Raw genomic sequence first — 27,627 nt, 5'->3', positions numbered from 1 at the left:
CTGCTTCCAGTGCGTGTAGGTTCACGTTAGATTTTTTTTCCTCCAATCAAATTTCAGCCCCTGTGTTTCCGTGTCAAACTAATCTGCCCAGAGCCTTGAGAGTCAGTAGTGCTGGCTGATGGAACCAATGGCGGTGTTCCTTTAACCAATCGGATTTCCAATTGGCCTGAGAGCCAGCGAGCTGGCCCACAATAGCATCAGCACTTTCTGTCCTCTGATTGGTCGGCCGCAACAAGCCAAGCTCGACTAGCAAAACACGTCTGTAGTGATCTTGACACAGTAATACAGTGAATAGTTTGTTTTTAATGCCATGTCATGTCGTTTGATAAATATTGATTCTAAACTGATCCAGATGTTGTGTTGCATTTTTTTCAAATATAGTATCGATGGTTGATTGCGACATGATAATGATGGTATTGAGAGGTGGATGAAGTTGCGTAAATCCCCACCTGAGGCCCTTGTACCAAATGCACGGCTCGACGCTCCACGTTTTCATATTTTTATTTGTGCTTGTCTTGCTTCCTGACTTTTCATTCATTTTCAAATTCAATTAAAGAGACTTGGATGCTCCTCAACTTTTGTCTTTTTTGGTATAATTTTCCTCGGTCTGCGTCCACCTGCCTCTACTTCAGTCAGCGTCACATTTACTTTTGTTTTCAATCAGCGCTTTGTAGGCTACCTGAGGTCCGACATTTGCAAGTTCAAGTGCATAATTTGCATTTAGAAGGGGAAAACAGAACTCAAACCAATCTACTCTTAACCGAAAATAACAATATTGGTCAGTTATTAAGTACCAGGAGATCTTTAATTCATCCATCCATCCATTTTCTGAGCCGCTTCTCCTCAGCCTATCCCAGCTATCATCGGGCAGGAGGCGGGGTACACCCTGAACTGGTTGCCAGCCAATCGCAGGGCACATAGAAACAAACAACCATTCGCACTCAGAGTCACGCCTACGGGCAATTTAGAGTCTCCAATGAATGCATGTTTTTGGGATGTGGGAGGAAACCGGAGTGCCCGGAGAAAACCCACGCAGGCACGGGGAGAACATGCAAACTCCACACAGGCGGGGCCGGGGATTGAACCCGGGTCCTCAGAACTGTGAGGCTGACGCTCTAACCAGTCGGCCACCGTGCCGAGATCTTTAATTCGATTAATGTAATTAATATACAGTATTAATTGATCCTTACATAGACTATGATAAAGAAAATGTCAAACTCTTTTATTGGCCCTGAATGGATTGTGCAGGTGTACACCTTGTGAAGCGGCCTAATGAAGTACAGGTCCATTTGTGGATTTGTGTTGCTATAATTGAAATTATAATTGTTGCTATAATTGAAAACCCATTATAGTTTTGTTTGTTTGTTTGTTTTGTAAACATTCCTAGTTGGCATTAGTGAATGGTCCAGACTAGATAAAGAAGCGGCGGTTACCTTGGTAGCAATGCGCAGATGATCGTAATAAACCTCTTCAATGGCCTGGAAGTAAATCAGTCCTTTCAGCTTGGTCTCATGCTTGTCTGGGAAGGAAGAAAAAGAACTTTTATAGCTGATGCTTCAAGTCAACAACAAATGTTAAGTGTTATTATTATACTATTGTCATGTCATTATACACATGGGCATGCTCCATTATGTAAAAGATAAAAGTTACATATACAATATTGTGGGAGGATAGACAGGTAAGCAAACAGAAAAGGAAGGGTACATGGATAAAAGTTTTTTCGAAGAGGTAATGAAAGTTAATTACAAGTTGATTTCAAGCTTTGCCTGAAGTCCTAAACATCCCATAAATCTGACTTGTTTTCCCTCATTCAAACACACCCATTGTCAAACCCAAAGATGCTCCAAGGATGAAGCTTCTGAGGCTGCGAGATATTTTTGGGGCAACAATAACAGTTTTGAGATTACACTACTGTTCAAATAAGCAAAAAAAAATAATAAATGAAGAAGAGACAAACATCCACCGACAATTAAAGGCAACCTTTTGAAATGGTGTTAACACTCCCCCCCCCCCCCCCCCCCCCCCCGCTTTGCCTTTTTTCGTGAGCCAAAAGTGCTTAGTAATGAGATAAATGTTTTTCAAACGCAAGTTTCATTTTATCAGTCACGAACAAGCCAGGAGCTAGCCTTCACCCAAGAAAAACACTTCTCAGGAAACCATTGCATCTTATTTCATCACCATCATCATCACCATCGTCTTCGTCAGGAGCGAGCTGGGTGAAAGGGCTCGACAAGTGAGCTCAGGCACACAGGAACATGGACGCCGATGATTTGCTTTTGGCCTCGATTGTGAGGCAGCGCATCCAAACACATTGATGAATTGTTCCGATAACTTGCTGTTCTCATTTCAAATCCAGACCATATTTTGATGGCATCCATTTCGACTCACTAGTGCGAGAAAAGTCCGCTTAGTGCGGCTTTAATTAGTGTCTGCTTCCAGATGAACAGACGCTGGTTGACATAGGAGAAACATAACAAGCTCCAGAACACCCTCGGTGTTGCTGTTGGCTCAAGTGCGTTAATCACGTTTGGGACCAAAGTTTTGAACAGAAAGTTCAAAGTTTAGAAGGAAGAACAGATTCCAACTTGATCCCTTTAATCTGAAGCTTTTTCTATAAATTCATCTGGGAGCCTAATGGATTTATTGGAGTTTTTCAGATGAAAAGAATACACTTCTTTTCGTCCTTTATTGTGTTCAGTTGGGGAAGTATGCCTCTATTTGAATTGAAACGATTCAATTTCACTTAATGGTCCAGAATTGGGCGGCACGGTGACCAACCGGTTAGAGCGTCTGCCTCACAGTTCTGAGGACTGGGGTTCAATCCCCGGCCCCGCCTGTGTGGAGTTTGCATGTTATCCCCATGCCTGCGTGGCTTTTCTCCGGGCACTCCGGTTTCCTCCCACATCCCAAAAAAACATGCACGGTAGGTTAATTGATAACTTTAAATTGCCCGTAGGTGTGAATGTGAGTGCAAATGGTTGTTTGTTTATGTGTGCCCTGCGATTGGCTGGCAACCAGTTCAGGGTGAACCCCGCCTCCTGCCCGATGATAGCTGGGATAGGCTCCAGCACGCCCGCGACCCTTGTGAGGAGAAGCGGCTCAGAAAATGGATGGGTCCAGAATTTTTTACAACAAACAGTGCATCTTTGTTCACCAATGTATCTATGCCAGCCACGTATATACAGGTTGTGGCAGCCAGAACAATGAAACACTTGTCCCACTAGATGGCAGAAGGTACATTGAACTTGTGTCTTCTTTTGCTTTGGGCTTATCCCTTTAGGGGTCGCCACGGCGTATCATCCTTTTCCCATGAGAGCCTATCTCCTGCATCCTCCTCTCCAACACCAACTGCCATCATGTCTTCCCTCACGACATCCATCAACCTTCTCTTTGGCCTTCCTCTAGCTCTCTTGCCTGGCAGCTCCATTCTCATCATCCTTCTACCAATAGACTCACTATTTCTCCTCTGGACGTGTCCAAACCATTGAAGTCTGCTCTCTCTAACTTTGTCTCCAAAACATCGAACCTCGGCTGTCCCTCTGATGAGCTCATTTCTAATTTTACCCAACCTGGTCACTCCGAGAGCGAACCTCAACATCTTCATGTGCTCTGCTTCCTGTTGTCTCTTCAGTGCCACTGTCTCTAATCCGTCCATCATGGCTGGCCTCACCACTGTCTTCTAAACTTTGCCCTTCATCCTAGCAGACTCTTCTGTCACATAACACACCTGACGCCTTCCTCCACCCGTTCCAACCTGCTTGGACCCGTTTCTTCACTACCTGACCACACTCGCCATTGCTCTGGATGGTTGACCCCAAGTCCTCCACCCTTGCTAGCTAGCTCTTCTCCCTGTAGCCTCACTCTTCCCCCTCCACCCCTCTCATTCGTGCACATATATTCTGTCTTACTTCGGCTAAGCTTCATTCCTCTGCTTTCCAGTGCATGCCTCCATCTTTCTAACTGTTCCTCCACCTGCTCCCTGCTTTCACTGCAGATCACAATGTCATCTGCAAACATCGTGGTCCACGGGGATTCCAGTCTAACCTCATGTCAGCCTTGCCATCACCACTGCAAACAAGAAGGGGCTCAGGGCTGATCCCTGATGCAGTCCCACCTCCACCTTCAATTCGTCTGCCACACCTACAGCACACCTCACCACTGTTCTGCTGCCCTCATCAAGGAGCTTGACACAGCTCTGCACATCACACTTGTTCAGAAAAATGGGCACCAGCACACATTTCCTCCATTCCTCAGGCATCTTCTCACTCGCTAGAATTCTATTGAACAAGGTGGTCAAAAACTCCAGAGCCACCTCTCCTAGATGCTTCCATACCTCCACAGGAATGTCATCAGGACCGACTGCCTTTCCATTTTTCCTCCTCTTTAATGCCTTGCTAACTTCCCCCTTACTGATCATTGCCACTTCCTGGTCCACCACACTTGCCACTTCTACTCTCATTTTCCTCATTGATCAACTCCTCAAAGTATTCTTTCCATCTATCTAGCACACTACTGGCGCCAGTCAACATATTTCCATCTCTATCCTTAATCATTAATTTATTTTCCCCAGATTAATCTTCCCCACGCTCCTATTAACCTCTCCCATACTCTTATGAACACCTCCTACACTCTTGAACACCTTTTAAATCTTTAAACATACAGTAATGCACAGTCGTCCTGTACAGTGTACACTATGTACATTTTAGTCCTCGTAATATGTGTTTTAATGATTTTGTTTTGTATTTTTGAATAGTTGAATTTTTTTTCAGGCTGGGAAGATTTATTTGACCGCAAAAGAATTACGGCATACACTAAAAATCCTGCGATACTGCAATCTATGCATGATATGAATATGAAAACAAATTTGCAATCCACTGAATCCCCAATAAGTGAACCACGATAGGGAAGGGAACACTGTATGCTGCTTGTTTGGTGGTGTGAGATTTTTCCAAAATGTAAAAAAATGTGCCTTGGCGCAATAAAGATGAGAAAAGACTGAATCCAATCCCATCTAAACTCATGTAGGATCTTCAGTACCATGCTTACCCACGTAGTAGCAGAAGTTCCTCTTAAGGCGGTCGAAAACGAACCAGCGTTTCTTCCATGATTTGATTTTGCCGCCCATCTTGACCAGATGACCCTTGCACATCTTCTCCGTGAGGATGACGAAGGGGCACGTGTCGATGCTGTGGCCCGACGACTCCACGTGCGCTCGCAAGTCAAACTCCTCCTTCAGGTTGGGCAGGTAACGCGTCATTGGACGGGCCTGCATAGCAAAACATTTGATATTTCTCGCCGGTGGCAGGGGGCACCACGAGGGTGGGAAAAGGGAGAATAATACTCATCTAAGGGTTTATGACAGACATTTGCAGCATTGAACTGGGATAGCCGACACGGTGGACGACTGGTTAGCACATCTGCCTTAGAGTTCTGGGGACTGGGTTCAAATCCCGGCTCTGTTTGTGTTGATATTTGTATATTTATTGGCTAGGCAGTAACTTCAATGTAAATAACACGACAACTCTAGGGGGAGTCCTTGATGCAGTGGATGAAACACAACAAAATGATATAATACCTCCAACAATATATTTGTTGCTGTGAAATGAGAAGCATACATACGTGCAAATCTTTGCACATTTTTTATGTTTGTAAAGATTTGCAATATACTTGCGTTTCTATTACTAGGTCCTATGTGTTGCTAAATAATCAGGACGATGTGGGAAATTACAAACACAGTGATAAACATTCAAATCAATAGCACTATCACTGACAGTGTCAATCATAACTGAGCTTGATTCTCTTTTTTTTCCCCCTTTGTAAAGGCCGAATTTCTTTACATACTGTATCTTGTATTGCTCTCATCGGACTGTGCACGTTAACCTAATGAAGGGGCTGCTAAATGAATTGTTCAAACAAATCAACATGGCAACGTGCCCTGCGGCGTTTTGTTCAGCAACATCGTTCAAATTACATCGGCTTTTTTATGTATTCATATTTGGTATGAAAGTATTTGTTGTTGTTGTTTGGAGAATATTTGTTTTCCCTTGTTAGTCATTAAAGAGAACCAGACCAATAAACGCAATTGGATGATTCTATCTTTTTCAGTGCTCCCATCTTTCTTTCTCCGCTGCCTCCACTGACCTGAGAAAAGTGTTTCTCCCTCATCTTCACCTCCTCCTCCACCAGCCTCCTCCTGTGGGCCGTCTCATCCAGGAGCCTCCTTTCGGCCTCCTCGCGCCTCTTCCGCTCCTCCTCCAGCAGATGCCGTCGAGTCTGCGCCTCCCTCTCCTGGGAGAAGGAGGTGGGAGAGGAGAACAGAAAACACAGGAGACCGGTGGAGAATAGGTTCATGCTCGGGAAATATTGCAATACAAAGTGAATGGGAATTGAAGTCAAATACATCCCTGAAGTCTGTGTATAAAAGGGGACGCTTTGCTGATGTAAAATCATCCTTTGCTGCTTTCACACACTTAGAGCTGAATGTACACTGTGTCAACATGTAGAAACAATTCAAAGACACGAAATCAAACTTACAACAGCATTTCACCACCTTGACGCAGCCCATTACAATGGTAAAGAGTTATACTTTTATTCACTCAGAAACACGGCATCCCCAATTTATTGAAATTGCTTGAATGAGCAAGCTCTTGCGCAAACTAAACTAACTAAATTGAGGATTTGAATAGTGCTTGATTTTATGTCTTTCAACTGATGACTCGTTTACATGTAGCACATTTCCCTCACAGTTCTGAGGTTGGGGGTTCGAATCCGGGCTCCAGCCTTCCGGTGTAGAGTTTGCATGTTCTCCCCGTGCTTGCATGAGGATTTTTTGTAGTACCGCTTCCTCCAACATTCCAACAACATGCATGTTAGGTTCATAGACGACTCAAAATTGTTCATAGGTGGGAATGTGTGAGTGGATCTTTGTTTATCTAGGTTGCACGTGCCACGCCGCGATGGGCCGGCGACATGTCCGGGGTGTACGCCGCCTCTCGCCCAAAAGTTAGCTGAAGCAGGCTCCAGCTCACCCGTGAATCGAGTGTGGAGTTGTGGATCAGCTCAAAAAACAAAAACAAATAAAAGCATAACTGGATGGATGGATGGATGGGGCAGTAGCGTGCCGTAGCAAACGTTAGACATTAGTTTGAGGAGGTATTCCGCATTCACCACAGCGAGAGAGATATTTTGAGAGCTCACTCTGTGCTCAATGATCCTGGCTTTCTCCTGCTGTGCCTCCTTCAACATCTTCTCCATCTCCTCTAACCTCTGAGTCTCCAACCCGGAAGCACTAGAAAAAAAAGCCCACACAAAATGCATTGGAGCGTAAGGACCAAAGCTGATAAACAACGCTGTCCTAACTTCACACTTAGTACAAGCACACAGAGTACAAGTCACAAGCGCACTGACCCCACCACCGGGTGATGAGACAGACTGCCATGGAAACAGAGTCTCTCACCTTTCTGGGGTGCATGCTGAGTTGCTGGTGGAGATGCTGGTCTCCAGGCTGTCTGAGCTCTCCAAGCTCAGAGTGTCGTACGCCTGGTTGCCGCTAGGAGGACACTGATGATGCAGGATGGAATGATGTACTGTGGGAGATGGATCTGCCAAGAGAAACATGGGCAGACAGCTGTCATAGGCGCATAGTGCCCTCTAGCGGTCAAGTCAAGTCATTACCACAAGTAGAGTTGATCATTTCTCCTGTTAAGTCTCAAAATCCATCCATTTTCGATATTGCATATCGTCATTCCGGCTCGCGGGTGAGCTTGAGCCTAACCAGTCGAAGTCGGGTCGAGAAAAAATAAAATAAAAATGCTATGCAACTCCACACACGGAGGCAGGAGTGGAGCTTCAAAACCTCAACGTGCTGTGAGGCAGACATACTGACTACGAGTCTACTGTGCGGCCTTGCGTCAAAATGTTAACCCTAATTGTCAAATAATCACATGACGTGACTACAGACCAGGTTTTTTTGTTTGCTTGTTTGTTTGTTGCTTAGCAGGCCACATCGTAGTTATTTGATCAGTTACGATGGTGAAAGAAAGCACACAAATGTCTATAATCACTAGGGGTGCAATGTGTACTGTACCTTGGTTTTCAGTTCACATATTCAGTGCAGTAAAAGAAAAAAGCCTATATTTTCTGTAATAACAACAATTATGCTGACTTTTTACATTGTTTAAATGCAACTGGAACATTGTTTTGTTTACAGACAAGGTGTGGCTAGCGCATTATGCAGTTCTTGTCACTTACCTAATATGTTCTGCATGGGAACCCTAATAATATCCCAATCCTATTACATACATTTGGTTATTATCATACGGTACTTATGGTTATCTTTGAAAATTGTTTGACTGAAAATGAAAATGGCTTGGCCGCAGCCTGTTGTGTTTGGCACCTCAAAGTACCTTTCGTCAGCTTCCTGGAGTCCATGTCCAATGGGTTTGGCACCTCTTTCAGCATCAACTGTAACCCCTGAGAGATGGCGAGAAGCATTCACAATGCGAACACCTGGTCCTATTTGACTCGCGTGAACTTGACCTTCTCACCTTGGAGGTTTGATCACGTGTAAGAGTGGATTGAGGCGCAGTTGTAACGCAGCTTCCGGGAGGACACGATGCCGTGTGACCAACTTCGCCGTCGGATTTGGACTTCAGCAACTGAAAAAAAACAAAAGCTGCTTTATTCAAACGATGAGGAAAACATTGAAGATCAAAAATACACACTTTACTTTGAACTCATAGTGTAGATAAAGCGCTATATAAGTGCAGTCCATTTACCATTGTCTCTGAAGTGATGAGGTGCTTTTGTCTCTGAAAAACAGCACCTTCAAATGACGCATACTTCCACACTGGCTTAAAGATGCAAAAACAATAAACATTTTGCGTCCACATAGTCTCATTATGTTAATGCCAGTTAACATACCTACCATGTGTCCTCCTAAATGCCATAGGAATTATTGTGTTGCCTACTTTTGAGGGGGAAAAAAGATCAACTTGATTGCAAATTCATTTTATTTTTGAAAAAAAAAAAAAAAAAACGTGATAAAAATATATCTGAGAGGAGGGAAGAACAGAGACTCACGCAGTCAGGATAAAAAGTCATACTCTTGATGAAGTCATATTTTTTTCAAAATAAAGTCGGAAGAGTAGAATACTTAAGTCACACTGTATTTTAACAAGTGAATTACAAAAATAGAACTTTATGCTTGTAATATTATGCCTTTTGTCCAGGAGGATGTTCATATTCTTTAACAAAATAAATAAAAAATACGACTATATTTTTGCTCGCAAAAAACAAAACAACTAAAGACTTAAAAAGACATAAATTCGTTCACATTCGTCACATTTATTTGACGATACGTCCGAACCATATCGGGACTTTTAATTGGCGCAAACCTAAAGTCGGGAAGAGTACGGTAATTGGTTTAGTACGTTTGTTTTATTAGAACACATGGTTCCCATATGTAGGGTTGCATTTTGTTTTTTAAATGTTACCCAAAAGAATTACTTGTGAAACCCCGGAGTCCCCAGAGCCCTGTTTGAGAACCACCGCTGCTTTAAGCAATTCAAATGATTCAAAACCACTGACCCATAATTTCTTATCAGAACATGTGGATTCTAACCAAAGTGTAATGATTCATAGGACAATGTCAGAACCGCCCATGCACCTGAAGAGAATGGAAACCAATTTTTGCGTGATTAAAACATGAATATCAATGGTAGGTGACATTTTCAATTCATTCATTTCTTTTTTCTTATTCTGATTGGACATCCAAAGAACCCAATAAATGGAAGTTGTGACCTTTTATGCATTGTCGTCGGTGTTTTCAGCGCACTCTTCCTGAGCATAAAAATGCAGACAGTTGCGGTCATGTTGCTTTTCACGGAGATTGCTCTTTGTGCATATTCTACCATGACCACTGGTTACAGCACCAAAAGCAGGAAGTGAGTGCACGTCATGAGTTTACCTGCCCGTGTCTGCGTGCAGAAAAAGATTTGGCGGGCAGTGGCGGAGGGCACGAGCGAGGCTCTCCTGCAGCCATGATGTCCTGGTACCAGCGCTCGAGGTTAATAGGAGGCATTGCATTCCCGCTCAGCTCAGGCTGGCTCTGAGGTGATGAAAAGCAGACCAGCCGAAGGAGAAAAGAGGCAATGAAGCAGCAGGGGTGCCAACATCAACAAGGGCGAGTCATTTAGGCAGAAATAGTAGGTAGTAGTAGCTATTGAGAAATGTTGAGACGTTAATGGCTAGCGCAGCGGAGGACAACAAACCTTTGCAGAGAGAAGGGAGGAGAGGCCGCTCGAGTGGCACGTGAAGTTGGAGTCAGAGGAGGTAAGTTGAAATAATGCAAGAGATGAGGAAGAGGTGGGATCAAGTCTCTGCACTCCAATAATGTGGCTTAACTGGCCGACCGTGATGTAGTCCTTCACGCGGACACATGAGGGGAGAGCGAAAGGGAAGAGCGGAAAGTGGCAAAAGGAGGAGGCTTCCGTTAGGAGGACTCATCAGGAGCGGCCCTATGGCGGAGATCGGGCGGGCTGTCTACCTCGCGTGGCACGGCATCAGCGACGGCACGGGGGAGACAGTCAAGAGCAGCAGGGGCAGAAGAGGGGGGGTGCGCACAAGCGTTTCCATACATCTTATAGACATCAGACATCCTGAGGTACTCCTGCATCGACAGCCGAAGATAAGCAGAGATAAACCACAGACGGCCAGCCGCAACTTTAGGTACAGCGACATCATCCCATGAGATCCAATACAAGAGTTGAATGCTACATTCTGTTTTTCATATACGGCAAATAGCAGGTCACCCAGAACGAAGTGTCAACGTTTTTCGAGATACAAGCTGCCATTCAGCCCATTTTTTGCTTGGCTTGAGAGACGAGCACTGTATGTCGACTCACTTCACAATAAGCAGAAGAAATTTGAATTTCATAGAGTTATGGCATTACTGTGTGTTTTTATACGTGAAGTACCAGGCAGTCATATGGAGTGCTATTTTTTCAACATTAAAATACACATGACAACAATTAATGGCATTTCCATGAATTTCAATGGGAAAAGATATCCTCATCATATTGTTACAAGAATTACTATGAGAATGTCAATCAAAAGAGCATTTTTCCCATTAAATAGCCCACTCTTGTATCGAATCTCATTTCAGTGTGCTGGTATATCTAATATCGTAGCTGATGTAGTCGATAAGACAGGCCACCAATCAGGAAGCAAACACTAGGCTTCTACGTTTACGTAAAAGGAACATGCTTGGAAGTAACTTCATGTTTTGTTCTTTTTTGTTTTTACCTCCTGTAGCCTAACAGGGTAGACTTCAGGGGAAGGGATGTGTAAAGTAGAGGAGGGGCAGGGGCTACGAGAGGGGTCGTCCTCATAAACAAGGTCAGATTCGTTGATATGGAGAAAATCCTGTTCAAAAAGGTCATTGAGTTAAAATATCAACGCATGTGTTTGTGTGTGTAGCTCTTCCTTCATAACAACACTTTCTTGTGTTCCAGCTCACCTCTTTCATTTTGTTGTTGCTCCTCGGGAAGTTCCTGCCACCAGTCATGGTGTGGTATCTGTTCTCCAGGGCGCATAACCTGTCCTGCTCCTAAGTACAACAGCATTAGAATGTGCATATTGTACAACGTAGTTCTCAGTTGCAGTTAGTGTGGCTCCATTAGAACCTGGTGTAACAGCTGCAAAGTGGCCGCCCTTTCTTTCGCCATCCTATTGCAGTCGTGAGTAGCTTGTAGGCCCAGCTGCTTCACTTGAGCGTCCAGAGTTGCCATTTTCTCCTGAGAAGACGTGATGTCGTGTTCTATTAAGTTGCTGATTGATGTAGCAGAGTGAACCCCTGTATTTTGCGGGGGGAGACGTTCCAGACCCACCCAAAATAGCTTGCTTTCTTTCTGCAATGTAGCGAGACCTTGTACAACCCCAATTCCAATGAAGTTGGGATGTTGTGTTAAACATAAATAAAAACAGAATACAATCATTTGCAAATCATGTTCGAACTATATCTAATTGAATACACTGCAAAGACAAGATATGCAACGTTCAAACTGATCAACTTGATTGTTTTTAGCAAATAATCATGAACTTAGAATTTGATGGCTGCAACACGTTCCAAAAAAGCTGGGACAGGGTCATGTTTACCACTGTGTTACATCACCTTTTCTTCAAACAACATTCAATAAACGTTTGGGAACTGAGGACGCTCAGAATTCCACCTACAAAGCTTCAACAATCTTTATAGGTGGAATTCTTTCCTGTTCTTCCTCGATGTACAGCTTCAGCTGTACAACAGTCCGGGGTCTCCGTTGTCGTATTTTACGCTTCATAATGCGCCACACATTTTCCATGGCAGACAGACTTTTTTGCCACCTGTCCCAGCTTTTTTGGAACGTGTTGCAGCCATCAAATTCCAAGTTCATGATTATTTGCTAAAAACAATCAAGTTTATCACTTTGAACATTAACTATCTTGTCTTTGTAGTGTATTCAATGAAATATAGTTCGAACATGATTTGCAAAACACTATATTCTGTTTTTATTTATGTTTAATGCAACGTCCCAACTTCATTGGAATCGGGGTTGTAAAAAAAAAAAAAAAAAAAAAACAAACAAAAAAAAGGTTTTACCCCTCCCACACTTTTAAACAAACACAAAAAAAATACTTTTTAAACACATTGTTAACATACAATATAAATACTGTATATATTGAAGTGTCTGTGTAAGATAAATGCATGTGTCTTTAAGAGGCGGTGCCTGAGTGACCGCGCGTGAACTGTGGCTCACAGCAGCGTGCTCATTTTGTTTGTTTTACTGCTCTCCCGGCGTTCAAAACAAATGGCTGAAAAGTGCATCAGCGACTATGACGCATCTTTTCCACAAGCGAGGGCATTACATTGACTATGATGTAAAACCCATAAAAACACGCTTCAAAATTTGCCATGAGTTGCTTTTCTCGCAATTCTCACCTTCCTCTTGGCCACGCTGCAGTGATACTCGGTTTGCTCGTGAAGAAACTGTGAGCACTGGGTCTCCTTTCTCTCCTCCAGACTGCTCTCTTCCTCCAGTTGGCAGAATTCCAGTTCCTCAAATTGCTTTGTGCCAGCTTCCAGCGCTTCAGCGTTCTAACCATACAAAAACACGAGGTTGAATGAATGATTCAGCAATCGCGAAATATCATCCATCTGTGATGAAATGTATTCATTCTGCATATCCTGCTACCAGACCAGTTGGCAAGTCTAGACATTTTTCTACCGCCACATTACATGCAATAATATCTCTCAGTGCCTGAAGAGATTAAATGTTTAAAGGTGATTATTGTAGTAAAGTGCATGCAGGTTTTGAGCAAATATGTTAATAAGATGAATGATTAATGATTAGATTTATTGATTGATTCCAATACAGGGAACAAGCAGAGGTAAAGCGGGTGGAGTAGCAAAAGCATAGCCTTCAGCGTCATACTTACAAAAGGCATTGACTAGTAAGATATTTAAATAATGATTGGCAGACAAAAAGGAAGAAATCAGAGCACATTGAAGATCATTATTATATTATACTGCATATATGATATTATGTCTGTCTGCATATGCCTCTGTCTTTGGTGTTCAGTACATGTTAACTCACTGTTGCCAGCCAGTGGGCTGCGTGAGAACACTGACCCTGCTGAGCTGCTGCTGTAACTGTTCCCTTAGAGACAAGGGGCACTTATCAAACTGCCTCTTCAGCTCATTGTACTCATTCCTCTGCTTTTCCAGGACCTTCCGCTCAGCCGAGACATTAGCCCTCCCCTAAAAACACATACACACACACACAAACACACACACACACACAAGGATTGTGTCCATACTAGGGATGGGCATGATAGTTATGGAGTTTTCCGTTCAGTTGAAGAAGCAATAAGCCATAAGGGTTTAAGTATTTGACAGAAAGCTGCAAAGGGCACAAGCAATTAAAGGTAAACTAGTTTGCTGCCTAAACGGGCCGCTGAACAAATTGAAACATTTTCTGTGGCACTTCCAACCATAGATATGAACAAGCGGTAGATACGACATTCCCCGTTGAGCTGCGTGCCTATGAAAACGTTAAAGCAAAGTGCCGGCGCCGTCCATGTTCGTGGATGGTAAGAACTCCAAAATAACAAGGATGCCGACACATTGGGCTGCATACGGTTTCACACAATGCTGTACAATCGCAACAAGTGAACTAGGGATAACCTTTCATAGATCAAATATTTTTGGGGATCTTTTTTCAAATGTTCTACATTGCCATGTGCTTCGGTTGAGAAATGAGCAAGTTCTGACTTATTTTCGATGGCCACGCATTGCCTTTGATAAGAGCATTGCCCCTACCAACGTGGCAGCCACATAGGCACATCACTTATCCGGGCAGGCGTGTTTCGTCTTTTCTTCATATCTAAGTTGCCAATGTTGAATAAAGTGAGCCAAGATTGATTAGAGAACATTTTGAATTCCAAGTTTGTTGTACATATTGCAATACCGTACATTAGTGTGCTATTTTTACAACTAAAAACATTTTTTTAGTTGACTCTAGCATTCTTTTCTTGTCTTTTTTCAAAGCCGCCATTTTCAGCAATGATCTGAATTTGACAATGGATGGATGGATGGAAGAATGACTCTTGTCACGGGGCTGTTTTTACGTGGTGACATGCTCATAATTGTCAACAAGGATAAGAAGGCTTGAATTACTTAACTGTAGTTAAGCACAAAGTGATGTCATTTCCGTTTGCCATTCCCTTTAGATTTTAGCATTTCAAAAAGCTTTTATTCAAGCATTGAATTTCGCTTTGAAAGCAAGATTTAATATTCTATGCTATATTTAGTATTTTATGCCATCCAAAAACAATGATGAAAAAAATGGATTGCGTTTCGATCTCATAATCTTCCCTTTTTTACCGATGAAGGAATTACGTATAAATGCCCATCCCTAGTCCGCACACATAAATCTGAAAAGACAATTAAAAAATGCAACCAAGCATTGCTGGCCAAGGCAGCTCAAGTCAGTAGAATGAAGCATGTTGTCACATTGTTAGAGGTTGAAAAGCTTTTATAATGCTGCTCATGTGATGGAAATAAACATTCAAAACTCACAAAGGTTAAGTGTTAATCAAATCCAGTTACGCATGTAAGAAAAATGTCTTTGTTATTGACCCCAAAACAAGCAATCAGTTGAGATCTGAGAAAGTGGCACTCTATTAAGTTTTCAGCACATGTCAAACGTTCACATGCATATACTGGTGTCGTCGTGTATTCTGTGGCGTTTATTCCGCTGCGCGAGTGTTGTGGTCGCGAGTGCAAACCTTGTCCTTCTCCCTCTGGGTGGCCTTGTTCAACTGGCTGAGCTTGAGCTGGAGCTGAGAAATGAGCTCCAGTTCGGCCTGCGCCTGCTCCTGCTCTGTCTGCTTCTCGGCCTGCAGCAGAGCCTGCTCCATCTCCACCTGAAGGGGCGCACGAGGAGTCACCGTCTGCACACACAGGCGGGCTAACTTCGACACTGAATGAATCAATGGCGTATGAGCGTTGACCTCTTGTTTGGTCTCTTTAAGCTGCTGCTCCAGCTCGCTGACCCTGTGCCTCAGGTCATCCACCCTGGCCAGCATCTCGCTCCTCTCCTCCTCCAGGTAGATGTGCTCCTGACCCGCCGACACATCTTCACACTGACGTCAGATCGGTATTAAAGGCGGTCAGAGTACAACCAGGCTAACAGAACACAGTACCGCAAGAGTCACAATGCAAATATTTCATTACCTGGTTAGACCAAAAATGGAATATTTATATCATAACACAACAAATTTGTGCCTGGTAGAAAACGGCTGGTCAAAGCAGTGCTTTTATTAGTTTTGGATTGTGGCGACACTACCTACAGTCCAGGGGTGTCAAACTGGTTTTTGTCACAGGCCAAATCTTAGTTATGGTTTCCCTCGCAGGGCCATTTGGACTGTGAATCCATATTAACGTATAATCGCCTCATATTATTTATTGCATCTACACAACAAATTGATGGATTGCTAGTTTAGTCAGGAAAAAAAATGGCTTGTTCAAATACTAATCCATTTATTTTTAAAAGGGGCATTGGTAACAAAGAATGCTTGCAATATCTCAACGTTATAAAGACAATTTGCAGTTTTGGTATTTTAGTACGAAACATGAAGTCAACACACATGAGTTGCTTCTGCGGGCCACGCAAAATGATGTGGCGGGCCGTATCTGGCCCCCGGACCTTGAGTTTGACACCTGTGACCTCCACTATAGGCATGTCTCCGTCTCAACACTAAAACCAATGGACTCTGTTCTGATTCATTACGGGCTACAGCGACTCCACTCATCCCCTTTATCTGTACGACGACGTACTTAAAAGGCGAGATGCCGCCGTACGTCAGCACTCATCAAACACGAAACTGGTCTCATCATAATAACCACTCAGCACGGTTTACTGCTCAAACTTCCCTGGACTTAAAGCCTTCCGCACACTGTAGCAAAAAAGTCAATTCGAGACCGTTTGTAATATTTTTCCATGGGCGATACAATTTTTGATATTTTGCTGGGGGCCAAAATCTTGAAATCATGTGAACAGAGGATGTATTTTTATTGGCCAACTGAATTTCTGCCCTGAGCACGTATGTCAAGTACCACACAGGGTGGGTTTTTCACCTGGCGAGGCAAAAAAATATCAAAACATTTCAAGGCCTTGTGAGGCAGAAAACTCATCGAAAATGAAATGCACACAGCGAGCTATCTGCTGAGCAAACGGCCTCGAATGACTCCAGTGTGCGGAAGGCTGAAGAATGAATTTGATAAAACCGCTTACAGTTTTCTTCTGCATCTTCCTGGAATACATTTGCGTTTTGTCTTTAACAGCTGCTGTTGTTTTATATTTAGTTTCGGTACACCTTTTTATTTAACTTTTATGTGCAATACATTTTAATTGAATCATTATTGAAGTCGTTTTTAAAATAAAATCGTATATTTAAGCAGTGTTAATGTGCAAACTGAGCATTATCTAACAGTATCTTAGGATAATATGAAATATACTTTTTAGTAATAAAACCTGGGTCTTGTTTTTGATGAGCACTTAGGCCTACTATGCTACTGTATTTTGCTGTTGCTTATACTAGTGGTGCTTGGAGGAGCTAAGTATTTTTTTGCTGTAAAATGTTTGCGAACCACTGCAACAGTCATTCAAACGCAACACAATTATTAAGATGTCACGAAGCATTTCAAGAGAATGATTTTGCTTTCAAGTGTAACTGTTTTGAGTGATGTTGTTTTGTTTCTGTCCTGTACGGCCTGCTGTCTTGAAATGTCACGTTTTCCATTGAAATAACATCACCTCTTGGTGCGTGCTCTCCGTGCTGCTCGACTCCTCCGCTTGCGCCTCTTCGTCGTTCTCCTTCCCCCTCTGCATATCCCCACCCGCACCTCTTCCTCCCCTGAGCAGTCCGCTCCTCACAACCTCCGCCAGCTCCACTGCGCTGTCCTCGGGGTTACGGCCTGCACACAGATTCAGGATGGTCTCCAGCCTCTGTTGCTCCTATAGGAGAGGGGCGAGACATTGAGAGGACTTCATACAGTACATAGAGTAGATCCTGTTGCGATGTGTGCTTGAGAGACACTGTCCCATTTGAGCAGCCGCCCCAAAGCTGCAGCGGCGAGACGGCTGTAATGCGATAGCAGGAGGCCCGAAGATGGTGTATTTTGTCTTAGGAGGGAGTAAGCGTCGTGAAATCCATTTGAATTGGTTATGAGTCAACCTTTTTGGAATTTGATTTGATTGCTCAATGAAAATGTATCGGATTTCTCACAAGGGTACTGTACTATTTTGTTTTTTGAATCGTGTCTGAACTCTTAATTTTCTTTATTTTCATGTCTATTGTATACTGTAGTCACGTATCAGGCAAGGGACTTTTTTTGGAAACTGAGTGTCCAAATGGGCACTGGACTGGCTGGAGAAACTTTATCATGGCAGCCAATAAGCAAAGAATAATAATGAATAATAATTATTTTATTGAATTTTGTAATAGAACTATTATACAAACTTGAACTATTATTATAACAGCACAACGCATAACTGAACAGTCTGCATATGTATATATTATGATTTTGTATAGTTGTTATACAATCATGGAACTAAGAATAATATTATTTATTACCACTATTACAAAACATGTATTAATGTAATCTAATAAATGTTTAAATCCCAAGTGCCCTTTCAAGCGTCGGGTGACAAACAATTGCAAATGCCTTCATTTACCAAAATAGGGGAGCAGAATATGTAATTCTCATTCCTGTTGCACACAAATTCGAGTTCAGGCAAGAATAACTGGACGAGCAAAACAAACAGCTACTTTTAGGAGCTGGCTTTGAAGTGACCAACGTTGTTCAAATAACCACGGAGTTGAGAGCAAAATTAACAATTCAAAGTGCTGAGGTCCTATCGTAATATAAAAAGTGGTCATAAAATGACATCTTGAACTGCGAACTGAAATGCGAAGTAAATAAGTCATGAAGATGGAGACCTCTTTGGATTCAATAGGCGGCAACATTTAACCTTCATTCAAGAATTGCGAGTCATTTTGTAAGAGTTGAAATATTCAGACAGAGTCGCAAGTTAGGCAACTTCCTTGTTGTGATGATTCTAAAATGAACTTTTCTATTCTGTCAATTTCTCCCTTGCAGTGACCTTTGCTTTTATCAAGAGGTGAAGTGCAACACGCATATACAGCCCAGAGGTCGCGCACACTAAGAGGAAATCCTCTCTTTTTCTCCTCCCATATAGTTTTGCTATATGTTCTCAATGTATTTTTCTCTCAAAGCAGTTTACAACGCATACAGTAACATTAAATGTGTTTAGAACAGTTACAGACATGTAAACTTAAGCTCCAAATTGGTTATACACATTGGTTATAATGTCCAGTTACTCTTGTTTGTATAGTGTATCTTGTCCAAAATTTGAGTCGCCTTGGTTTCTAACACCATACAAGTGAGTAAATAAATGTATTTTCCCGATTTGTTTCCTGGCTGGTTAATATGGTAGTAAAATGATTCATGTGCCCCAACAGAATGAAAATATTTCCTGCAAATTGTTTTCCCATATTCTGCTCTTATAACTCGTTTTACTGCTTGCATAATAAACGTCCTTTGTTTACATTTACATGGCCAGAAGCGGAAAATCCAGTTGATCACAAGCATCTGCATATCAAGATGAAAAATGGGTACACTTAGAATGTTATACAGTATGTACAGTATGAAGTAACATAACATATTATATACAGTACTGTATATAAGCAGATTTCCCTTTTAATGCATGACAGATTCAATCAAAACTCAGCGATCACTTTAATGTTGTGGCTTGTGAGTGTGAAATATGCCCTTGACATGTTTGCCTTGACATGTTTGTCCAATTCAATTGCATATTGCCGGTAAACTCTTATTTGTCACCAGAGACCTTTGAGTTCTTGAAATAGCTATCACACACCCCCTGGCTCCTGCGGTCCCCTCAGCTGTCAAAAGCCAGCTGGGGCGGGGGCTACAGTGGGCGTGGATAGATGGATGAAGGAGAGCCAGTATGTCATCTATAGTCTATAACTGTTTGGTACGGGCTCGCGGTCAAACATACGATGCTTTAAAAGTATAAACGCCATTTCACGTTGCTAGTAAGTATAGTGTTGAACAATAGCCAGCCACGCCCACTGCGCTCTTCTGATTTCTGGGTGCGAGTGTCACCCAGGCCGCTTAGAGCCTTAGAATGACAATGCCAGTAACACTTGTGGGGTGATGAGCAAGTGACTGTGAGTCAAGCGATTAAGACAAGGAGACAGTCATGATATAAACTATGCTTCCCGGTACTACATTCTTTCAAATTGTGTGTCACAACTATTATTTGAAAACGGTATAGTTAAGCTGTGATAGCTTTGTAACCCCACAGGCCAGCATTAAGTAATAATCAGTGTTGGGTTACACTGTGGCGGCACTGTGGAAAAAGTGGTTAGCACACATTCGCCTCACAGGTCTGAGGTTGGGGGTTTGAATCTGGGCTCCTTGCCTTCCTGTGTGGAGTATGCATGTTCCCCCTATGCTTGCATGTGTTGTTTCCAGGAACTCCTGCTTCCTCCCAAAAGGGTTAGGATTGTTGACATTTCTAAATCCTCCTTCGGTGCGAATGCGCAATACTGTATGTGCCCTGCAATTGGCTGTAGCACTTTTATCTCGCTGGAATATGCTCCAGGTCACCCGTGACCCTAATGAGGATGAGCAATGTAGAAAATGGATGACTGGACGAATAGATGGATTTGGACTGTCCATCCATCCATCCATCCATCCATCCATTTTCTACCGCTTATCCGCAGTAGCTTTAGCAGGGACGCCCAGACTTCCCTCTCTCCAGCCACTTCATCCAGCTCTTCCGGGGGGATCCCGAGGCCTTCCCAGTCCAGCCGAAGGACGTAGTCTCTCCAGCGTGTCCTGGGTCGTCCCCGGGGTCTCCTCCCGGTGGGACGTGCCCGGAACACCTCACCGGGGAGGCGTCCGGGAGGCATCCGAATCAGATGCCCCAGCCACCTCATCTGGCTCCTCTCGATGTGGAGGAGCAGCGACTCTGCTCTGAGATCCTCCTGGATGACCGAGCTTCTCACCCTATCTCAAAGGGAGAGCCCGGACACCCTGCGGTGCTCGTGACCATAGAGTGGCTGCGAACTGCTCCAGTGAGAGTTGGAGATCACGGCTTGATGAAGCCAACAGAACCACATCATCTGCAAAAAGCAGTGATGAGGGCACCAAACCGGACCCTCTCTACGCCTCGGCTGCGCCTTGAAATTCTGTCCATAAAAGTTATGAACAGAATCGGTGACAAAGGGCAGCCTTGGCAGACTCCAACCCTCACCGGGAATGAGTCTGACTTACTGCCGGATATGCGGACCAAACTCTGACTCCGGTCGTACAGGGACCGAACAGCCCGTATCAGGGGGTTCGGTACCCCATACTCCCGAAGCACCCCCCACAGGACTCCCCAAGGGACACGGTCGAACTCCCATGCACCCTCGAGGACCCTGCCAAGGGTGTAGAGCTGTTCCACTGTTCCACGGCCAGGACGAAAACCACACTGCTCCTCCTGAATCTGAGATTCGACTTCCCGACGGACCCTCCTCTCCAGCCCCCCTGAATAGACCTTACCAGGGAGGCTGAGGAGTATGATCCCCCTGTAGTTGGAAAACACCCCAGTCTGCCAATCCAGAGGCACTGTCCCCGATGTCCACGCGATATTGCAGAGGTGTGTCAACAGGGACAGTCCCACAACATCCAGAGCCTTTAGGAACTCCGGGTGAATCTCATCCACCCCCGGGGCCTTGCCACCGAGGAGCTTTTTAACCACCTCGGTGACCTCAAACCCAGAGGTAGGAGAGCCCGCCTCAGAGAACCCACACTCTGCTTCCTCCTGGGAACACGTGTCGGTGGAATTGAGGAGGTCTTCCAAGTATTATCCCACCAACTCAAAACGTCCCGAGTCGAGGTCAGCAGCGCCCCATCCCCACTATACACAGTGTTGGTGGTTCAGTGCTTTCCTCTCCTGAGACGCCGGATGGTGGACCAGAATTTCCTCGAAGCCGTCCGGAAGTCTTTCCCCATGGCCTCACCGAACTCCTCCCATAACAAAGTTTTTGCTTCAGCGACCGCCAAAGCTGCATTCCGCTTGGCCAGCCGGTACCCATCAGGTGCCTCAGGAGTCCCACCGGCCAAAAAAGCCCGATAGGGCTCCTTCTTCAGCTTGACGGCATCCCTCACCGTTGGTGTCCACCAACGAATTCAGGGATTGCCGCCACGACAGGCACCGACCACTCGATGTCCCCCGCCCCCCCAGGAACATGAGCAAAGTTCTGTCGGAGGTGGGAGTTGAAACTCCTTCTGACAGGGGATTCTGCCAGACGTTCCCAACAGACCCTCACAATACGTTTGGGCCTGCCACGTCGGACCGGCATCTTCCCCCACCATCGGCGCCAACTCACCACCAGGTGGTGATCAGTTGACAGCTCTGCCCCTCTCTTCACCCGAGTGTCCAAGAAATGAGGCCGCAAAGTCAGATGACACGACCACAAAGTCGATCATCGAACTGCGACCTAGGGTGTCCTGGTGCCAAGTGCACGTGTGGACACCCTTATGCTTGAACATGGTGTTCGTTATGGACAATCCGTGATGAGCACAGAAGTCCAATAACAGAACACCGCTCGGGTTCTGATCGGGGGGGGGCGTTCCTCCCAATCACACCCTTCCAGGTCTCACTGTCATTGCCCACGTGAGCATTGAAGTCCCCCAACAGAACGATGGAGTCCCCAGCGGGAGCGCTCTCCAGCACCCCCTCCAAGGACTCCAAAAAAGGTGGGTACTCTGAACTGCTGATTGGTGCATAGGCACAAACAACAGTCAGGACCCGTCCCCCCTACCCGAAGGCGGAGGGAGGCTACCCTCTCGTCCACCGGGGTGAACCCCAACGGACAGGCGCCAAGCCGTGGGGCAATAAGTATACCCACACCTGCTTGGCGCCTCTCCCCTCTCGAGAGGACTGTTACCAAAGCCCAAGCTGTGTGTGGAGGCGAGTCCGACTATATCTGGTCGGAATTTCTCGACCTCACATACCAGCTCGGGCTCCTTCCCTGCCAGAGAGGTGACATTCCACGTCCCTAGAGCCAGCTTCTGTAGCCGGGGATCGGATCGCCAAGGTCCCTGTCTTCGGCCACCGCCCAGCTCACACTGCACCAGACCCCAATGGCCCCTCCCACAGGTGGTGAGCCCATGGGTAGGGGGACCCACGTTACCCTTTCGGGTTGTGCCCGGCCGGGCCCCATGGGTGCAGGCCATGATTTGGACTGTCAGCTATTAATTTAACCATGTTTATTATTCTGGTTTTAATTTGTAGTATAGGTGTCCCTCTTATGTCGGTTGTATTGTCTAAGATATCCATCCATACTTCCATTTTCCACAGCTTAGCACCCATCGACAATTTAGGGTCTCCAATTAACCTCTTGGAAGCTAGCCATAGGGAGAATGTATAAACGTATGTAAGATGCATACAGGAAGGTCAAAGCCAGAGTTCGAACACAGAACATCTGGACTGTGAGGCAGACCCACTAACCACATACGTGGCTACCTTTTCAGTCAATGCGAGGCATTCACAGACATTGCAAGAGATACTGAGACACCTAAAAGACTAAAATTCCAATTTGGATTAGATCTGGATTCAGTTATTTGATACTTGAGTTCTTCGGGTATCTACTCTGAGGTGCCTTGCTTACCTGCTTCTCCATCTCCTGCTCACGTAGCCTCTCCTCTCTCTGCCAGCGGTGGTATTCCAGCAGTTCATCCTCATTGTCGCTGATGGCAGATATGCTGTTCTTGCGCCCTCGGGGATAAGGTTTCATAAAATTGGAGTCCTTGCTGGATGATGCAATAGTGTTCTCACAGAAGGTCTTTCTTTGGCTGTGAGGGCTGGTGGCAGGAGATGAGCCAGCTAGAGGAGCTGAGATGAGGGTGTTAGTCTGATGTCTGCCTCCAGTCTCCAGTGCGGTCACAGGGGATGGATTCTGGGCGTACAACGCCCTCATGGCCTCAGCCGTAGAGGGGACCGTGGGTTTGCGATGAGTCTTCGGGCTCTGCTGGACTGGTTTGGCGGTCAAGCTCTGGGATCCTGGAGTCCCTCTGCGGGACATGTAAGGACTCAGAGGAGGAAGGCTGGTGGATCCTGTCGGCTCGGGTGTCCTGAGCCTCTGAGGGACGTCAGCGTGTGGGAGCGCTTCTCGCCTGGGACTTGGGTGTCTCCTCTGGAGGGAGGAACCTCTCACTCGAGGGCTGGATGGAGCCGCCGCTGAAGAGTTGTGACTCAAGGCCTGTACGGACCCCCTGGTGGGCAATGTGGTGCTTGATATGACCTCTGCCCTGACATTCCTAAGAAGCTTTGGGCTGTCTTGTGCTCGCTGCCCATCGCTAGTACAACTTGGGGTCATAGAGAGGGATGTCCGTGGATGGGGCACAGGCATGTTGGACCGGGGAGGCACAAGTGGCGCATTTCCCACAGAGCTGTTGCTCTCTTCTCTTGTGGTCCTGCTTCTACCATTGAGCGCGTTCTCATAGGGCGGATGAAGTGACGCTTTAGCTGTTTTGGGGGATGATGGCAGCTTCTGCGAGAGACTTCCATGGATATCCTTTGCTAGGTTGCTGATTTTTGATCTGCCATTGCTGGAAAAAGACTGATGGGTCCCATTCAGGATGCTATTGGAGTCTGTAGGAGGAGGGCAAGAAACACTTGTGCATGAGGATTGCTGTTAAATAAACAACAAGGCACACTCAGAAGGACAGTTGCACAAACACAAGTAAACAAACAGAGAAGGAATCTACTCTGTCACATTTGGCAACCCCTAAAAAGGAAGGATACTCCTGCATAGACCTGTTATTGCACACACAAACATACATTGTTTCTCTGTTGGTTAAGGTAGTGATGAATGTCTAGGGGCCTATGTTCTGTGGTCGGGATCTTGGGCTGTTCAGTTGCGTAGTAATCCTTCAGGGATCTGGAGCTGCTAAATATAACAGTTGCAGCCATGTGCCTCACATGAAATCAGGGCTTGGTCAGGAAAGAATGGGCCCAACACTGGACAGGGTGTGGTGCCCAAAATGGTTCTTTATGTCCAATAAGGTCAGTGTAGAATGAAGTAAATATACAAAAGAGCCACAGTTGCAGCCACAATAGGTTGGACTCACCAGCCACTTAATAATGTGCCAGTTGAACAGGGTTTAAGAAAAAGAGTCTGTTGAGATATATATATATATATATATCAACAGACCATATATATATATATATATATATATATATATATATATATATATATATATATATGGCTGTAGTTTGAGGTGGTGTAGATCACAGCATCATACTCAAAGGTGTTTCTAGTATTGGATACCTTATTTTCCTTTATTATCAGTACAACGCAGTGCAGTTTGTACACCACAGCAAACTACAACCTCAATGATAAACATATTGCTAAAGGAACACGTTTTTTAAAATGTCAAAGAAACGTAATACCTCTCTGAAAAAAAGACAACAAAGCCTTGTAAAAGTAGAAATGTGTGTTATTAGTTGATAGAATATTAAACGACGCCTGAGGAAGTGCCTAATAATTGTGTAATGAAAGCAAAAAGTCACATTTTCCGTGTAAATCATGAGTCTGTAGCCCATTCTGAAACAATGATTGTGTTTAACAATGGGCACACACCTCAAGTGTAAAGGAGCAATTTCAATGAACCAGATCCCAATGAATCTGGGCCGCAGATAATTAGTTCTCAACAAGCTATTTTGGAACCAACTCATGGATGACGACCAAAGGTTCTTCTAAATTCTATGACCAACCACAGCAGAGGTATGGAAGTTATAATTCAAAGCACAATTATATGAATGTAATCCATCCCTTGCTTTTAAGGATGACAGTGAGTCTTTGTACCAAGACTTGATTGTATGGTATGTCGCTGGCCAGCATTTGCAAGAATTCATGCTTTTACAAAATAAGGCCAAATGCCCAGAAGAAACTAATTATCCACACATTCGCTTTAAGAGAGATATGGAATCTTTACCAGAATATTGTGTTTTTGATGTGCTGTGTGCTTGGCTTCCTCCAGGCAGCATGTTCTTCATCCTCAGGGCCTCTTCTGGATGGTTGAAGCGGAAAAATGTTGACTGCCCGAAACACAGCATGCAGCCTGTCAAGAGAGGAAATAGATCATGCAGGTAACAAGATGTCACTGTCATCTTAAATGGGTGTTTGAATGCCACCTTAAACACATCCTTACAATACTTGAAAACACAGTATTGCAAGTACACGCATGCATACATTGCAATAAACAACTCAAATCAATTCATTTAGATAAAAAGAACAAATAAGCCCCACTTCAATACTAATTGAAGTGACGAGGTGTCGAAAACTGTACATTGACGAGTACACCTAACCCCTTACTTTACCCCTCTCAAGCAGCTAAATAAAGCACCAAAGTATTCTATCTACCTCAAAAGTAAGCAGTATTATCTTGGAAAGGCCGAATATTTGACACAGCTCTGGATCTCACAGCGCATGTCGTGATCTAAGCTGAGGTAAGCTGGCAAAAGGCGTAACTGCCTATGCTGTATACTATTAATTGTTATTCTTTCTAAATGATCTTGCCAAAGTCTTTGGTCATCAAAAACTCACGTGTAATCAATCAGTAAGTGAATACGCTTGCTCCTTGCTCAGCATTTCCAGTGGCGTGTCTAATTCCCGAGACGATGGTTTACATCCAATGGACATTCAACATGGGGAACAAAAAAGGCATTATATATCCACATGGCATTATTCAAACATAGTTCCTTGTGTTCAATTCAAAAAGGCAGGTTCCTCTTTTCTTGATGCGTTGGTCCTCTGGATGAAAAAAGTTTTTTGTTGAGCAGCTGCTGCCTCTACACAACATCGCCTGATCGCTGGCTTCAAATGCCATTGAGTGTAGCTGCTGGCTCGGATCCCAAGGAAAGGTTCAACTCAGTGGGCGGGACTGTGTTCATACCCTTTTTTTACTCGAAGTATGCATGTTATTGTAAACCAGAGTGCCTGGACTGGGACACTCAAGAATGTAAGAGATTTTGAATATAAAGGACAAGTTATAGTCGACCATTTGTTCATGTTTGTGTGTGTCACTTTAGCAAGGCTTTCTTCTACCTTGTGACAGGCGATAAGGTTTGATGATGGGAAGTCCATCTACGGCGCATTGGTTCCCACATGGATACAAGGTAATGGTGCCAGCCTGGTTTTCGACGTAGCAATGTTGAGCCTTAATGCCAGGACCCAGTAGAGAGATGTCTGCGCCTCCACTGCCCAGTGTGGTTCTCCCTGCACCAAAACCAACATTTTCCCAGCATCACTTACTGGAGGGCCACGTGCGCCCGTGAATACCTTTGTGATGTATTTTTAGGCATGCAGCTCAAAGCCAGCACTGGTGCTCGCTTGCAACAGAGGTCAAGACCGCGTGGGTGGAGTCACAAATGTCATCAACACATACAGTCGCCGTGTGGGGAGTGACAGGTGGTATGCTGTAGAGTTATGCCAAGGATGGCAGTGTCTGATGTCATTTGATTGACTCAGTCAGGAAAGTGGGAGCTCTCCGAAGTCCGACTATTTTCTGGAAAGACACCTACTGTATTTTGTTTCCTGAACACTGTGCTGCCAACACATATCTGGGCCTACATGGATTTCGTGTGTGAAAAAAACCCCACTGTAAATAGAATTGCTCCTTTGGTGTGCAAATAAGTTGTGTTGCTACTATATTATATCATGTTTCCCAACTTTTACTAAGCCTAGGCGCCCATTTTACGTTACAAAAATCTCACGGCACGTCACCGCCAAACAAAAAACATCACTAAGAGCATGAATACTGACATTATGATGAGTTTTTTTCCAATTTACTCATAGATGTACTTACTCAGTGTTGTCACTGAAAACAATATGAGATGCTAACAGGAAGCTTATACTTTTGTGTTGTATAAATGGCACCAGATGGATACACAAGTTTATTGTAACTTCTGCCATCTAATGGAA

The 27,627-nt window shown here is 44.4% G+C and overlaps 1 protein-coding gene across 2 annotated transcripts in view; it reads right to left on the bottom strand.

The window, feature by feature from the left end:
* phldb1a (pleckstrin homology-like domain, family B, member 1a) overlaps nucleotides 1-27,627 on the bottom strand; it is a 32,516-nt gene that overhangs the window by 1,022 nt on the left and 3,867 nt on the right. Inside the window, exons 4-24 of one of the 2 annotated variants that reach the window (XM_061751620.1) lie at nucleotides 26,752-26,922; nucleotides 25,640-25,765; nucleotides 23,311-24,293; nucleotides 17,358-17,558; nucleotides 15,553-15,684; nucleotides 15,328-15,465; nucleotides 13,670-13,798; nucleotides 12,980-13,135; nucleotides 11,685-11,795; nucleotides 11,519-11,608; nucleotides 11,305-11,424; nucleotides 10,547-10,669; nucleotides 10,272-10,424; nucleotides 9,968-10,108; nucleotides 8,547-8,657; nucleotides 8,406-8,472; nucleotides 7,457-7,601; nucleotides 7,198-7,288; nucleotides 6,142-6,288; nucleotides 5,047-5,266; nucleotides 1,434-1,519 (exon numbers count right to left, since the gene is read on the bottom strand). In XM_061751620.1, the coding sequence (XP_061607604.1) occupies nucleotides 1,434-1,519; nucleotides 5,047-5,266; nucleotides 6,142-6,288; nucleotides 7,198-7,288; nucleotides 7,457-7,601; nucleotides 8,406-8,472; nucleotides 8,547-8,657; nucleotides 9,968-10,108; nucleotides 10,272-10,424; nucleotides 10,547-10,669; nucleotides 11,305-11,424; nucleotides 11,519-11,608; nucleotides 11,685-11,795; nucleotides 12,980-13,135; nucleotides 13,670-13,798; nucleotides 15,328-15,465; nucleotides 15,553-15,684; nucleotides 17,358-17,558; nucleotides 23,311-24,293; nucleotides 25,640-25,765; nucleotides 26,752-26,922 (3,641 nt within the window). Of the gene's footprint in view, nucleotides 1-1,433; nucleotides 1,520-5,046; nucleotides 5,267-6,141; nucleotides 6,289-7,197; nucleotides 7,289-7,456; nucleotides 7,602-8,405; nucleotides 8,473-8,546; nucleotides 8,658-8,777; nucleotides 8,811-9,967; nucleotides 10,109-10,271; nucleotides 10,425-10,546; nucleotides 10,670-11,304; nucleotides 11,425-11,518; nucleotides 11,609-11,684; nucleotides 11,796-12,979; nucleotides 13,136-13,669; nucleotides 13,799-15,327; nucleotides 15,466-15,552; nucleotides 15,685-17,357; nucleotides 17,559-23,310; nucleotides 24,294-25,639; nucleotides 25,766-26,751; nucleotides 26,923-27,627 lie in introns of both variants that reach the window. The other variant, XM_061751621.1, reaches the window with a different exon arrangement.

This window comes from Phyllopteryx taeniolatus, chromosome 17 (assembly GCF_024500385.1).
Source record: "Phyllopteryx taeniolatus isolate TA_2022b chromosome 17, UOR_Ptae_1.2, whole genome shotgun sequence".
Lineage (NCBI taxonomy): Eukaryota > Metazoa > Chordata > Actinopteri > Syngnathiformes > Syngnathidae > Phyllopteryx > Phyllopteryx taeniolatus.
Note: the sequence above shows the minus strand (reverse complement) of the source record. Positions and strands in the feature narration are given on the sequence as shown.